Genomic DNA, 12617 nt, shown 5'->3' on the forward strand with positions numbered 1-12617 from the left:
TAAATCACGCTGCTATAAAGACACATGCACACGTATGTCTATTGCGGCACTATTCACAATAGCAAAGACTTGGAATCAACCCAAATGTCCATCAGTGACAGACTGGATTAAGAAAATGTGGCACATATACACCATGGAATACGGTGCAGCCATAAAAAAGGATGAGTTCGTGTCTTTTGTAGGGACATGGATGCAGCTGGAAACCATCATTCTCAGCAAACTATCACAAGAGCAGAAAACCAAATACCGCATGTTCTCACTCATAGGTGGGAACTGAACAATGAGATCACTTGGACACAGGAAGGGGAACATCACACACTGGGGCCTATGGTGGGGAAAGGGGAGGATTAATGGTTGTGTTAAAATGTTCGATAAGTTTACATGATCATTATATGTGGCAAGTTTTTATTTGCTAAATTACTGTGCTAGCTTTATTGTTTCTGTTGAAATTTGGCTGGGTTCATGTTGATATCATTTATAGGTTTCATCGTTCACGGAAATTTTCAATGAAATGCTTCAAAGAGATTTTGGTGTCCATATATACAAATCATTACTGTCTCTTCCTGAGAAAGAGGAAAAAAAAGAAAAGGATAAGAAAAGCAAAAAGATGAGAGAAAATATTAAAAAAAAAGAAAGATGATGAAACTGATGAGCCGAAACCCAAACGGAGAAAATCAGGTGATGATAAACATAAAAAAGAAGATAGAGATGAAAGGAAGGTCTGTAGTAACAACCCGGTTTAGAAGCTTTCAGTTAACTCTTCTAGGTTATAAAGGTTGATGTTGATTTCCATCAGAATATTAGATGTAAAAGTCAAACTGAAAGATTTTACTATATTAGAAAATCAAGTCTTTGAGACCATCACGGCTAACATGGTGAAACCTCGTCTCTACGAAAGATGCAAAACATTAGTCAGATGTGATGGCACATGCCTATAGTCCTAGCTGTTGGGGAGGTAGAGGCAGGAGAATCGCTTCAACCCGGGAGGTGGAGGTTGCAGTGAGCCAAGATTGCACCACTGTACTCCAGCCTGGGGTACATAGCGAGACTCTGTCTCAAAAAAAAAAAAAAAAAAAAGAAAAAGAAAAAGAAAAAGAAAAGAAAAGAAAAGAAATTCAGGTCTTCAAATTAAGCCAATATGAGCATCTACAGCTAGTTTTCTAATACTTTATTTTAAAAAATTTTTTTTTCCTTTTTTTGAGACAGAGTTTTTCTCCGTTGACCAGGCTTGCTGAAGTGCAGTGGCGTAATCTTGGTTCACTGAAACCTCTCCCTCCCGGTTTCAAATGATTTTCCTGCCTCAGCCTCCCAAGTAGCTGGGACTACAGGCGTGCACCACCTTGCCCAGCTAATTTTTTTTTTTTTTTAAGTAGAAGCAGGTTTTCACCATGTTGGCCACGCTGGTCTCAACCTCCTGACCTCAAGCCATCTGCCTGCCTCAGCCTTGCAAAGTTCTGGGATTACAGAGATGAGCCACTGTACCCAGCCTGATTATTATCATACATTTATAGTGTGGGTTCAGTGGCTGGCTCCTATAAGCCCAGCGCATTGGGAGTCTGAGGAGGACAGATTGCTTGACTCCAGTACTTCGAGACCATCCTGAATAATATGGTGAAACCCCCTCTCTACAAAAATTACAGAAATTAGCTGGACATGGTGTCATGTCCCTGAGGTCCCAGCTATTTGGGAGGGTGAGGCAGGAGGATTGCCTGAAACCAGGAGTTGGAGGCTGCAGTAAGCCCAGATTGTGTCACTACACTCCAGCCTGAGCAACAGAGTGAGGCTGTGTCTCAAAACAAACAAACAAACAAATGAACAAACAAACAGACAAGCAAACAAACAAAATAGTAATTTCCATTGTAAAACTTTTAAATAACTTTAATGGATTTACTATTTTTCAGTTTTAGTAATTTAATGTTTGATGAGATTTCTTGCTTAATTTACAACCATTTTAAGCCAGGCACAGTGGCTCACACCTGTAATCCCAGCACTTTGGGAAGCTGAGGTGGGTGGATCACTTGAACCCGGGAGGCGGAGGTTGCAGTATAGGGCGATCACACCACTGCACTGCAGTCTGGGCGACAGAGCCAGACTCCATCTCAAAAAAAAATTATATATATATAAAATATATATAATAATTATTATGATAATATTATAATAATATTATTATAACCACTGGCTGCAGTGGCTCATGCCTATAATCCTAGCCCTTCAGAAGGCACAGGCCAGTGGATCGCTTGAACCCAGGAGCTGGAGACCAGCCTGGGCAATATGGCAAAACTCCATCTTCTAAAAATAAGTAAATAAATAAAGGCATTTTAATTTACAGAAAGAAGATAAAAGAAAAGATGATTCTAAGGATGACGATGAAACTGAAGAAGACAGCAATCAAGATGAATATGACCCTATGGAAGCAGAAGAAGCTGAAGATGAAGAAGATGGTATGATTGAAATTTATTTATTATTTCTTAGAGTTAAGAATACATTTTTTGTTCGGTGACATATCGCTGAAATCTATACATTTAACATTGTTTTTTCTTTAGAATAGAAAGAGTAACATACCCTCAGTGGGAAAATTTTTCTAATTTTTAGGTGAGAAGATTGTTTTAAGACATATTTATTACTAATTATCCTATGTCTCATATATAATTAATACTCTACTTGACAGAACAAATTTCCTTGAATATGGTGCTTAAGCTGTGCCATAAAAGGTATAATAGGACAGGCATGGTGGCTCACACCTGTAATCCTAGCACTTTGGGAGTATGAGGCAAGTGGATAATTTGAGGTCAGGAGTTCAAGTACAGCCTTGCCAACATGGTGAAACCCCATTTCTACTAAAAATACAAAAACTAGTCAGGGGGTAGTGGCACATGCCCATAATCCCAGGTACTCTGGAGGCTGAGGCAGGAGAATCACTTGAGCATGGGAGGCCGACGTGGTTGTGGTGAGCCAAGATCGTGCCATTGCACTCCAGTCTGGGCAACAGAGTGAGACTCTGTCTCAAAGGAAAAAAATGTATGATGGTCCCTGATGTTTCATGTAATAATTTCTTATTTTTTTGTTGAGACTGAGTTCCTGCTCTATTACCCAGGCTAGAGTACTGTGGCATGCTCACAGCTCACTGCAGCCTTGATCTGCCAGGCTCAGTATGATCCTCTCACCTCAGCCCTTGGAGGAACTGGGACTACTGGTGCTTGCCACCATTCCCAGCTAATTTTTAATTTTTTTTTTTTCAGATGGAGTCTTACTCTGTTGCCCAGGCTGGAGTGCAGTGGCATTATCTCGGCTCACCGCAACCTCTGCCTCCTGGGTTCAAATGATTATCCTAACTCAGCCTCCTGAGTAGCTGGGATTACAGGCATGCATCACCACACCTGGCTAATTTTGTACTTTTAGTAGAGATGGGGTTTCTCTGTGTTGGTCAGGCTGGTCTTGAACTCCCCACCTCAGGTGATCCACCCACCTCGGACTCCCAAAGTGCTGGGGTTACAGGCATGAGCCACTGTGCCAGGCCTAATTTTAAAATTTATTATAGGAATGGGGTCTCACTTTGTTGCCCAGGCTGGTCTTGAAATACTGAGTTCAAGGAATCTGCCCACATCAGCTTCCCAAAATGTAGGGATTATAGGCATGAGCTACATGCCTGTCCTGAATATATTCTTTAGAAAACTAATTTGGGGCCAGGCATGCTGGCTCATGCCTTTAATCTCAGCATTTTGGGAGGTCAAGGTAGGCGGATCACCTGAGATCAGGGGTTCGAGACCAGCCTGGCCAACATGGCGAAACCCCATCTCTACTAAAAATACAAAAAATTAGCCGGGCACGTGCCTGCAATCCCAGCTACTGGGGAGGCTGAGGCAGGAGAATGGCTTGAACTCAGGAGACAGAGGTTGCAGCCAGCCGAGATCGTGCCATTGCTCTCCAGCCAGGGCGACTGAGGGAGACTCCATTTCAAAAAAAAAAAAAAAAAAAGAGAAACTAATTTGGGCATTTGCTTAACAAAGATTATCATAATGCAAAGGAGTACATACAGAGTTTAAAGACTAATGGTAATAAACACTCGTATACCTTTTGCCTAAGTTTTATAAGACAGACTTTTGTACCATGTGGTGACATTTAAAATACTATACAGTAGATGCTCTGACCATAGACATCAGCGATTAAATACCTATAAAGGGACTCTGAATACCTTACCTGTTCTTTTCCAGGTAGATTTGTGGCTTTTAAAAAAATCGTATTTTTCTGATAGAGAAAATTATAAGAGTTCTTTTAGCTTTTTTTTTTTTTTTTTTTTTTTTCAGTTTACGTCTCTGGCAATTATTTTTACCTACAGTATTTTTTGTTTGCCTCTACATTTTCTTCTCTCTACCGTATCATTTTTTAATATTGTTTGATGAAAAAGTTAAAAAGATCAAAAAGTTGAAAGGATGGTGCAGTGAACACCTATGTATTCATCAACTTTGATTCAATAATTGTTAATATTTGTCTTGTTTTGTTTTTGTAACCCAATTTAACATATGAATTCTTCAATTTGCCTAAGAAAAAATGTGCTCTGAAATAACCACAATTCCCTAATCACATCTAAGAAAATAAGGTCATAACAGCATCTATTCATACTATCTAATTTTTCCTCTTGTCTTTAATATAATAACTCAGTAGCAATGACATAATATTCTTATAGCAGTATTTATCTTCTTTACTTGCTTTACTTAGTAAAGACTTAAGCCCCTTTTACAGCCCCATTTTCTCTCCCCTGTACACCCAGTATTATTTTATTGTTGCTTTAGTTAAATCATTAAACAGTATTCCCATTATTTTGTTAGTGTTTCAGCTGTCAGCCTTACTTTCTGTTTTTCTTTTCTTTCTTTCTTTTTTTTTTTTTTTTTTTTTTTTTTTTTTTTTTTTTTGAGAGAGTCTGGTTCTGCCCCAGACTGGAGTGCAGTGGCACGATCTTGGCTCACTGCAACCTCTGCCTCCTGGGTTCAAGCGATTTTCCTGCCTCAGCCTTGTGAGTAGCTAGGACTACAGAAGTGTGCCACCACACCCAACTAATTTTTCTATTTTGTTGTTTTGGTTTTTGGTTTGTTTGTTTGTTTGTTTGTTTGTTTTGAGATGGAGTTTCACTCTGTTGCCCAGGCTGGAGTGCAGTGGCACGTTCTCAGCTCACTGCAGCCTCTGTCTCCCAGGTTCAAGCAATTCTCATGCCTCAGCCTCCCAAGTAGCTGGGATTACAGGCATATGGCACCACACCCTTCTAATTTTTGTATTTATAGTAGAGATGGGATTTTACCATGTTGGCCAGGCTGGTCTTGAACTCCTGACAAGGTGATCCGCCCACCTTTGTCTCCCAAAGTGCTAGGATTACAGGCATGCACCACCACGCCCAGCCTAATTTTTGTATTTTTAGTGGAGACTGGGTTTCACCATGTTGGCCAGGATAGTCTCGATCTCCTGACCTCATGATTGACCCACCCCAGCCTCCTAACGTGCTGGGTTTATAGTTTATTTTTTCCTTTCACTCCCTTAATGTTGATTTCATCCATTCTTCTAGCTTTAAATACTGTCTATATACTGTTAATTCTCAGACTTCTGGTTTTCTTTCCTTATTTTTTTTTTTAAGAGATAGGGTTGGGATGGACACAGTGGCTCACACCTGTAATCTCAGCACTTTGGGAGGCCAAGGTGAGTGGATCACCTGAGGTCAGGAGTTCGAGACCAGCCTGGCCAACATAGTGAAACATAGTGAAACCCCATCTTTACTAAAAATACAAAAAATTATCTGGGTGTGGTGGCAGACGCCTGTAATCCCAGCTACTCAGAAGGCTGAGGCAGGAGAATCACTTGAACCTAGGAGGCGGAGGTTACAGTGAGCTGAGATCATATCATTGCACTCCAGCCTGGGCAACAAGAGCAAAACTCCGTCTGTAAAAAAAAAAAAAAAAAAAAAAAAAGATAGGGTCTGTCACACAGGCTGGAGTATAGCATTATGGTCATAGCTCACTTCAGCCTCAAACTTCCAGGCTCAATCAATCTTCTTCTCAGTCTCCTGAGTGGCTGAGACTACAGGTGCATGCCACTGCACCCAGCTGTTTAATTTTTTGTAGAGATGGGGTCTCAGTATGTTGCCCAGGCTGGTCTTGAACTCCTTGGCTTCAAGCAATCCTCTGCCTTGGCCTCCCAAAGCGCTGGGATTACAAGGATGTTCCAAGCCTCAAATTGCTTCATTGCAATACTTGCTTTATTGGGGTGGTCTGGAACTTCAGTAACTCCCAAGTTGTGCCTGTATACAAGTCAGTGGTTTTTAATATATTCAGAGTTGTACAACCATCACCACAATTAACTTTAGAACATTTTTTCACCCTCAAACCAAGAACCCAAAAGAGATTCATTAGCAGTCACTCCCCATCTTCCCTGAACCTCTTCATTCCTAGGCAACCATTAGTCTGCTTTTTGTTTCTGTAAATATTCTGGACATTTCATATGAACGGAATCACACAATAAGTGATTTTTTGTGACTGACTTCTTTTAGCCTGTTACCAAGGTTCATGTATGTTTTAGCACAAAGTTTTCTCTTGATATTTTTGTTGTTGTTGTTGTTGTTTAAAAGACAGGGTCTTGATCTGTCACCCAGGCTGGAGTGCAGTAGTATAGTCATAGCTCACTACACCCTCGAACGCCTGGCCCTCCTGAGTAGCTGTGATAACACCTACTCAGCTGTTATCCTGCTTCGGCCTCCTGAGCAGCTGGGATAACAGTCATGTGCCGCCGTGCCCAACTTGAAAATATGTGTGTTAATGACTTTTTTTTTGCCACTGTTGTATTTATTTTACAGATAGGCATGAGGAAGAAATGACCAAACGAGATGACAAAAGAGATATCAACAGACACTGCAAGGAGAGGCCCTGTAAAGATAAGATGTTTATTGAATACTGTGTTCTTTATAATACGGTGATATCTTACATCATCTCAGCATAACACAGTTGTGAAGATTATTTGTCCTTATACATCTAAATTACCACTAAGTAAAATTCCGTCAGTTGTTTTTTTGTGGCTATGTCAGATAACTAGTATGTTTGATTCCTTTCTCTCATATTCATACACCAAATTAACTCATTTTAGCTAGGATGAGGCAAATATCTTATTAGATTATTGCTATTTTATGCACAGTCCCCGTTTCTCACTTTTCAGGCATAAAAAATTTGAATACTATGTCTTCTACTTCTCCATTTTCTTAGGAAAAAGAAAAGACTCAAATAATCACAATTAACAGAGATCTGTTAATGGCTTTTGTTTATTTTGATCAAAGTCATTGTGGTTACCTTCTTGAAAAGGATTTGGAAGAAATATTTTATACTCCTGGACTACAACTTTCTCTGGCTCAGGTAATCTAACTTGTGAATATTTAAAAGGAAAATATTTGTAATAACTTTTCGAAAAGTTACCTTTTCCAATGAAAAGTTAATAGGGTCAGGCGCGGTGGCTCATGCCTGTAATCCCAGCACTTTGGGAGGCTGAGGTGGGTGGATCACAAGGTCAAGAGATCGAGACCCTCCTGGTTAACACCGTGAAACCCCGTCTTTTCTGAAAATACAAAAAATTAGCTGGGCGTGGTGGTGGGTGCCTGTAGTCCCAGCTACTTGGGAGGCTGAGGCAGGAGAATGGTGTGAACCCAGGAGGCAGAGCTTGCAGTGAACCGAGATCGCACCACTGCACTCTAGCCTGGGCAACAGAGTGAGACTCTGTCTCAAAAAAAAAAAAAAAAAAAAAAAAAAAAAAAAAAAAAAGAAAAGAAAAGAAAAGAAAAGAAAAGTTAATAGAACTTCTGTTGACTTTTTGATATGTTAAAGCAATATAAGGGTCAGTCATGGTGGCTCACACCTGTAATCCCAACAGTTTGGGAGGCTGAGGCGGGCAGATCATTTGAGGCCAGGAGTTTAAGACCATCTTGGCCAATATTGTGAAACTCCATCTCTACTAAAAATACCAAAATTAGCTAGGGGTGGTGGCACACACCTGTAATCCCAGCTACTCAGGAAGCTGAGACAGGAGAATCCCTTGAACCCAGGAGGCAGAGGTTGCAATGAGCCAAAATCACACCGCTGCACTCCAGCCTGGATGACACAGTGAGACTCCATCTCAAAAAGTAAAAATAAAAATAAAGCAATATAACACAAGCCAGTTGTAAAACACTTCCCTTCTCTCTCTCCCTCTGTTTCTACTCCTGAGGACTAAAATATGTAAAATTCTAGATCTTTTGTAAACAGTTCAGTTCCATTTTTATAAGCAAAACATGGAATTATTCTGTACATTTTGACTGTCTTTTTTTTGTTTCATCCCATAGTATTCTATAGATACATTCTGCCATGAAAATAGAGACCTGCTTCATTCTTCTTATAGCTGCACAGTGCCCATTATATAGATGTACTATAATTAACCTACCTATTCTCCATTGCTGGTGGTTTTGATTTCTTGGACTTACCAATTATACTGTAATAAATCATCCCTGTGCATAAATTTTTATCAATGGTATACTTTTTAACAATGAAAGTTTTTTTTCAAAAGTAACTTAGATCTTACTCAGTTCCATGGATATCCATCATAAGTGAAAATTACAGCTGGGCGTGGTGGCTCACACTTTGGGAGGCTGAGGCAGGTGGATCACCTGAGGTCTGGTGGCTAACATGGTGAAACTCCATCTCTCCAAAAATACAAAAATTAGCCGGGCATGATGGCAAGTGCCTGTAATGCTACTCTGGAGGCTGAGGTAGGAGAATCACTTGAACCCAGGAGGCAGAGGTTGTAGTGAGCTGAGATCACATCACTGCACTCCAGTTTGGGTGACAGAGCAAGACTCCTTCTCAAAAGGAAGTGAAAATTATAACAGTTTTTCTAAGAGAATCAAAAAATGTATTTCCATCTCTTTGTTTTGTTTACTTGCATGCATAGCAGGTGAAGAAGCTTCTTAATAAAATAGTGCTCCATGAATCTTGCTTTTACAAGAAATTAGCAGACACCTTAAGAGATGAAGAGAACCATGAAGAGTCTGAGTCATTGCATGAAGATATGCTAGGTCTAAGCATATTAAGATTTTGCTTTTTAATAAATGTACTAGTAACTAAGAAGAAAAATAGCTCACTAAAATATGATATATTTTATATTATAGGAAACAGATTATTACTTCCAACACCAACAGTAAAGCAGGAATCAAAGGATGTGGAAGAAAATGTTGGCCTCATTGTGTACAATGGTGCAATGGTAGATGCAGGAAGCCTCTTGCAAAAACTGGAAAAGACCGAAAAAGTAAGAGCTGAGGTAGAACAGAAGCTGCAGTTACTAGAAGAAAAAACAGATAAGGGTCAGCATTGGATATGTTCTTTTAGCACCCTGCTGGGACATGCATATGTTTATGTATGTACATACACATGTGTGTACCTATGTACGCATTTGCATATGCATACCACATAGTTTCATCAAAGTACATAAGGAACTTTTACAGACTTTTATTTTTTATTTGTTTTTAAGACAGGGTCTCACTCTGTCACCCAGGCTGGAGTGCAGTGACGCAATCTCAGCTTACTGCAACCACTGCCTCCTGGGTCCCAGTGATTCTCCCACCTCAGCCTCCCAAGTAGCTGGGATTACAGGTGTGCACGACCATGCCCAACTATTTTTCTGTATTTTTAGTAGAAACGGGGTTTCACCATGTGGGCCAGGATGATCTCAAACTCCTGACCTCAAGGAATCGCCCACCTTGGCCTCCCATAGTGTTGGGATTACAGGCATGAGTCACTGCACTCTGCAAGGAACTTTACTTTTCATTATTTCTGGTTCAGGTTATAAAATTGCTTAGCTTTATCTGAATCTTAGGTCTTCATGTGCATTCCCAGGTTCATTGTTATCTGTTGCATCCTTTTAATCATCTTCTAATTCCACTTTCTTTTTTTTTTTTTGAGATGGAGTCTCACTCTGTCACCCAGGCTGGAGTGCAGTGGGGCTATCTCGGCTCACCGCAACCTCCGCCCCCTGGGTTCAAGCAATTCTCCTGCCTCAGCCTCCCGAGTAGCTGGGACTACAGGTGTGCCACCACGCCCTGCCAAGTTTTTGTATTTTTAGTAGAGACAGCGTTTCACCATGTTAGCTAGGATGGTCTCGATCTCCTGACCTCATGATCTGCCCGTCTCAGCCTCCCGAAGTGCTGGGATTACAGGCATGAGCCACTGTGCATGGCCTCCACTTAGTTTTTACCAGTCTGTGTTCTCTAATCTATACAATCATCTAAAAATAGAACATAGATTTTGAAATAATGCAAGTTAAAAATTTAAATGAAACAGGCCAGGCATGGTGGCTCCCATCTGTAATCCCAGCACTTTGGGAGGCCGAGGTGGGTGGATTGGCTGAAGTCAGGAGTTTGAGACCAGCCTGATCAACATGATGAAGTCAGGAGTTTCAGACCAGCCTGATCAACAAGGTGAAACCCCATCTCTAAAAATACAAAAATTAGCTGGGTGTGTTGGTATGCCCCTTTGTTCCAGCTACTCAGGAGGCTGAGTCAGAAGAATCGTTTGAACACAGGAGGCGGAGGTTGCAGTGAGCCAAGATTGTGCCACTTTGCTCAAGCCTGCGCAACAGAGTGAGACTCAGTCTCAAAAGTAAATGAATAAATAAATAAATGAATATTACAGTGTGCTTTATGACTAATGAAATTGACAGATATTGCCATTTTACGGAATTCTATTAGCCTTTTATTTTCACAGCTTAAATATTTTAACGTCAAAATTAAATTGGAAATTTTAGAGAGTAAAATGTTAATTTTTGGATTTTTTTAAACAGATGAAGATGAAAAAACCATATTAAATTTGGAGAATTCCAATAAAAGCCTCTCTGCTGAACTCAGAGAAATTAAAAAGGACCTTCATCGGTTACAAGAAAACTTAAAGATTTCGGAAGACATGAATTTACAATTTGAAAACTAACTGAATAAGACAATCAGAAACTTATCTACAGTAATGGATGAAATCCACACTGTTCTCAAGAAGGTGAGAAATTTTGTACTTTTAACATTTTCATAGTTTTTAAAATCTAACTCTGGTGTTTTTAATGTATTTTAATGTTATTAAGCTCTTAGCGATTATTCTAAAAGAAATAATGATAACATTCTGTCCTTACTGAGATTAGTCAAAAGTGATTCCCAGGCCAGACACGGTGGCTCATGCCTGTAATCCCAACGCTTTGGGAGGCCAAGGCAGGTGGATCACCTGAGGTCAGGAGTTCAAGTCCAGCCTCGCCAACATGGTGAAACCCAATGTCTACCAAAAATACAAAAAAAAATTAGCTGGACATGGTGGTGGGCCCTTGTAATCCTAGTTATCCAGAAGGCTGAAGCAGGGGAATCACTTGAATCTGGGAAGCAGAGGTTGCAGTGAGTCTAGATTGCACCATTGCACTCTAGTCTGGGCAATAGAGTGAGACCCCATCTTAAAAAAAAATAAAGTGATTCCCAAAGGGTGTTGTTTTTCTCAAATTTAGTTGGAATGTCAACATGATTTAAGTGTACAGACTTCTTGAAGCGAATTTCATTTATATTTCTTTTTAATTCAGAGTATAAGTTTGAACCAAACCATACACTTCACTTCTCTGTGTTTTTGTTGCTGTTGTTGTTGTTTTCTTTTGTTTTTTTGAGACAGGGTCTTGCTCTTTTGCCCAGGCTGGATTGTTAGTGGCGCTATCTTGGCTCACTGCAGCCTCTGCCTCCCAGGTTCATGTGATCCTACCATCCCAGCCTCTTCAGTAGCTGGGACTACAGATGTGCTCCAACATACCCAGCTATTTTTTTTTATTTTCTGTATAGATGGGGTTTCACCATCTTGCCCAGGTTGGTCTCCAACTGCTGGGCTAAGCAGCCTGACTATGTTGGTCTCTCAGAGTGCTGAGATTACAGGCATGAGCCACCACACCTGCCCCATTCACTGCATTTTTAGACCCCATTTATTCTCGGGCAGAATTGAGGTAAATGCTTCATCACCATTAATTTTAAGATATTAAAATTAATATAAATATATAAATACACAATATATAAATATATAAATACCAAATTGAATACCATTGTACACTAATATCCAAGTGACATTTAAGAGAATCTAATAAAATGTATTTTTCCCTTCTCTATTGTCTTATAGAATAATGTAAAGAGTGAAGACAAATATCAAAAATCCAAGGAGAATGGTACAAGTGTATGATAAAATCCATGTAGTGATGAGGAATGGTGTTAAATAATATATAAAACTCATAAGAATGTTTGAAGGTGATGAATGTTTGATTTTAGTAGTATAAATGTCTTTCAGTTCAAATGATGTATAAAGTTTTATGAATGTGAGTATCTGCTTTTGAATATTGCTTGTAATTCCTAGCCTTCAAATTATTAAACACTCCTTGAGTGAAATAATTTTGCATTGCAAAGTGTTTTAGGAAGAACTTTGTTATACTTTTAACTCCAATAAAGTTTGTAAGTTTAATTGACTGTAGTATTCAATTACCAAATTTCTTTTATTGAAATGCATAGAAATTTTTAATTTTATATATAGAATTATTAGGTTTTAAAATTTTTAGTTCATCTG

General features: G+C 39.5%; 1 protein-coding gene across 1 annotated transcript in view; it reads left to right on the forward strand.

Annotated features, from left to right (window-relative positions):
• LOC144335557 (cell division cycle and apoptosis regulator protein 1-like) overlaps positions 1–12239 on the forward strand; it is a 29412-nt gene extending 17173 nt beyond the window's left edge. The window contains 9 exon segments of the mRNA XM_077971029.1: positions 482–633; positions 635–719; positions 2330–2441; positions 6836–6936; positions 7239–7385; positions 8953–9073; positions 9167–9358; positions 10840–11039; positions 12180–12239. Of these exon segments, the coding sequence (XP_077827155.1) occupies positions 482–633; positions 635–719; positions 2330–2441; positions 6836–6936; positions 7239–7385; positions 8953–9073; positions 9167–9358; positions 10840–11039; positions 12180–12239 (1170 nt within the window).
• The last annotated feature ends 378 nt before the right edge of the window (positions 12240–12617 follow it).

This window comes from Macaca mulatta, chromosome 16, assembly GCF_049350105.2.
Source record: "Macaca mulatta isolate MMU2019108-1 chromosome 16, T2T-MMU8v2.0, whole genome shotgun sequence".
Classification (NCBI taxonomy): domain Eukaryota; kingdom Metazoa; phylum Chordata; class Mammalia; order Primates; family Cercopithecidae; genus Macaca; species Macaca mulatta.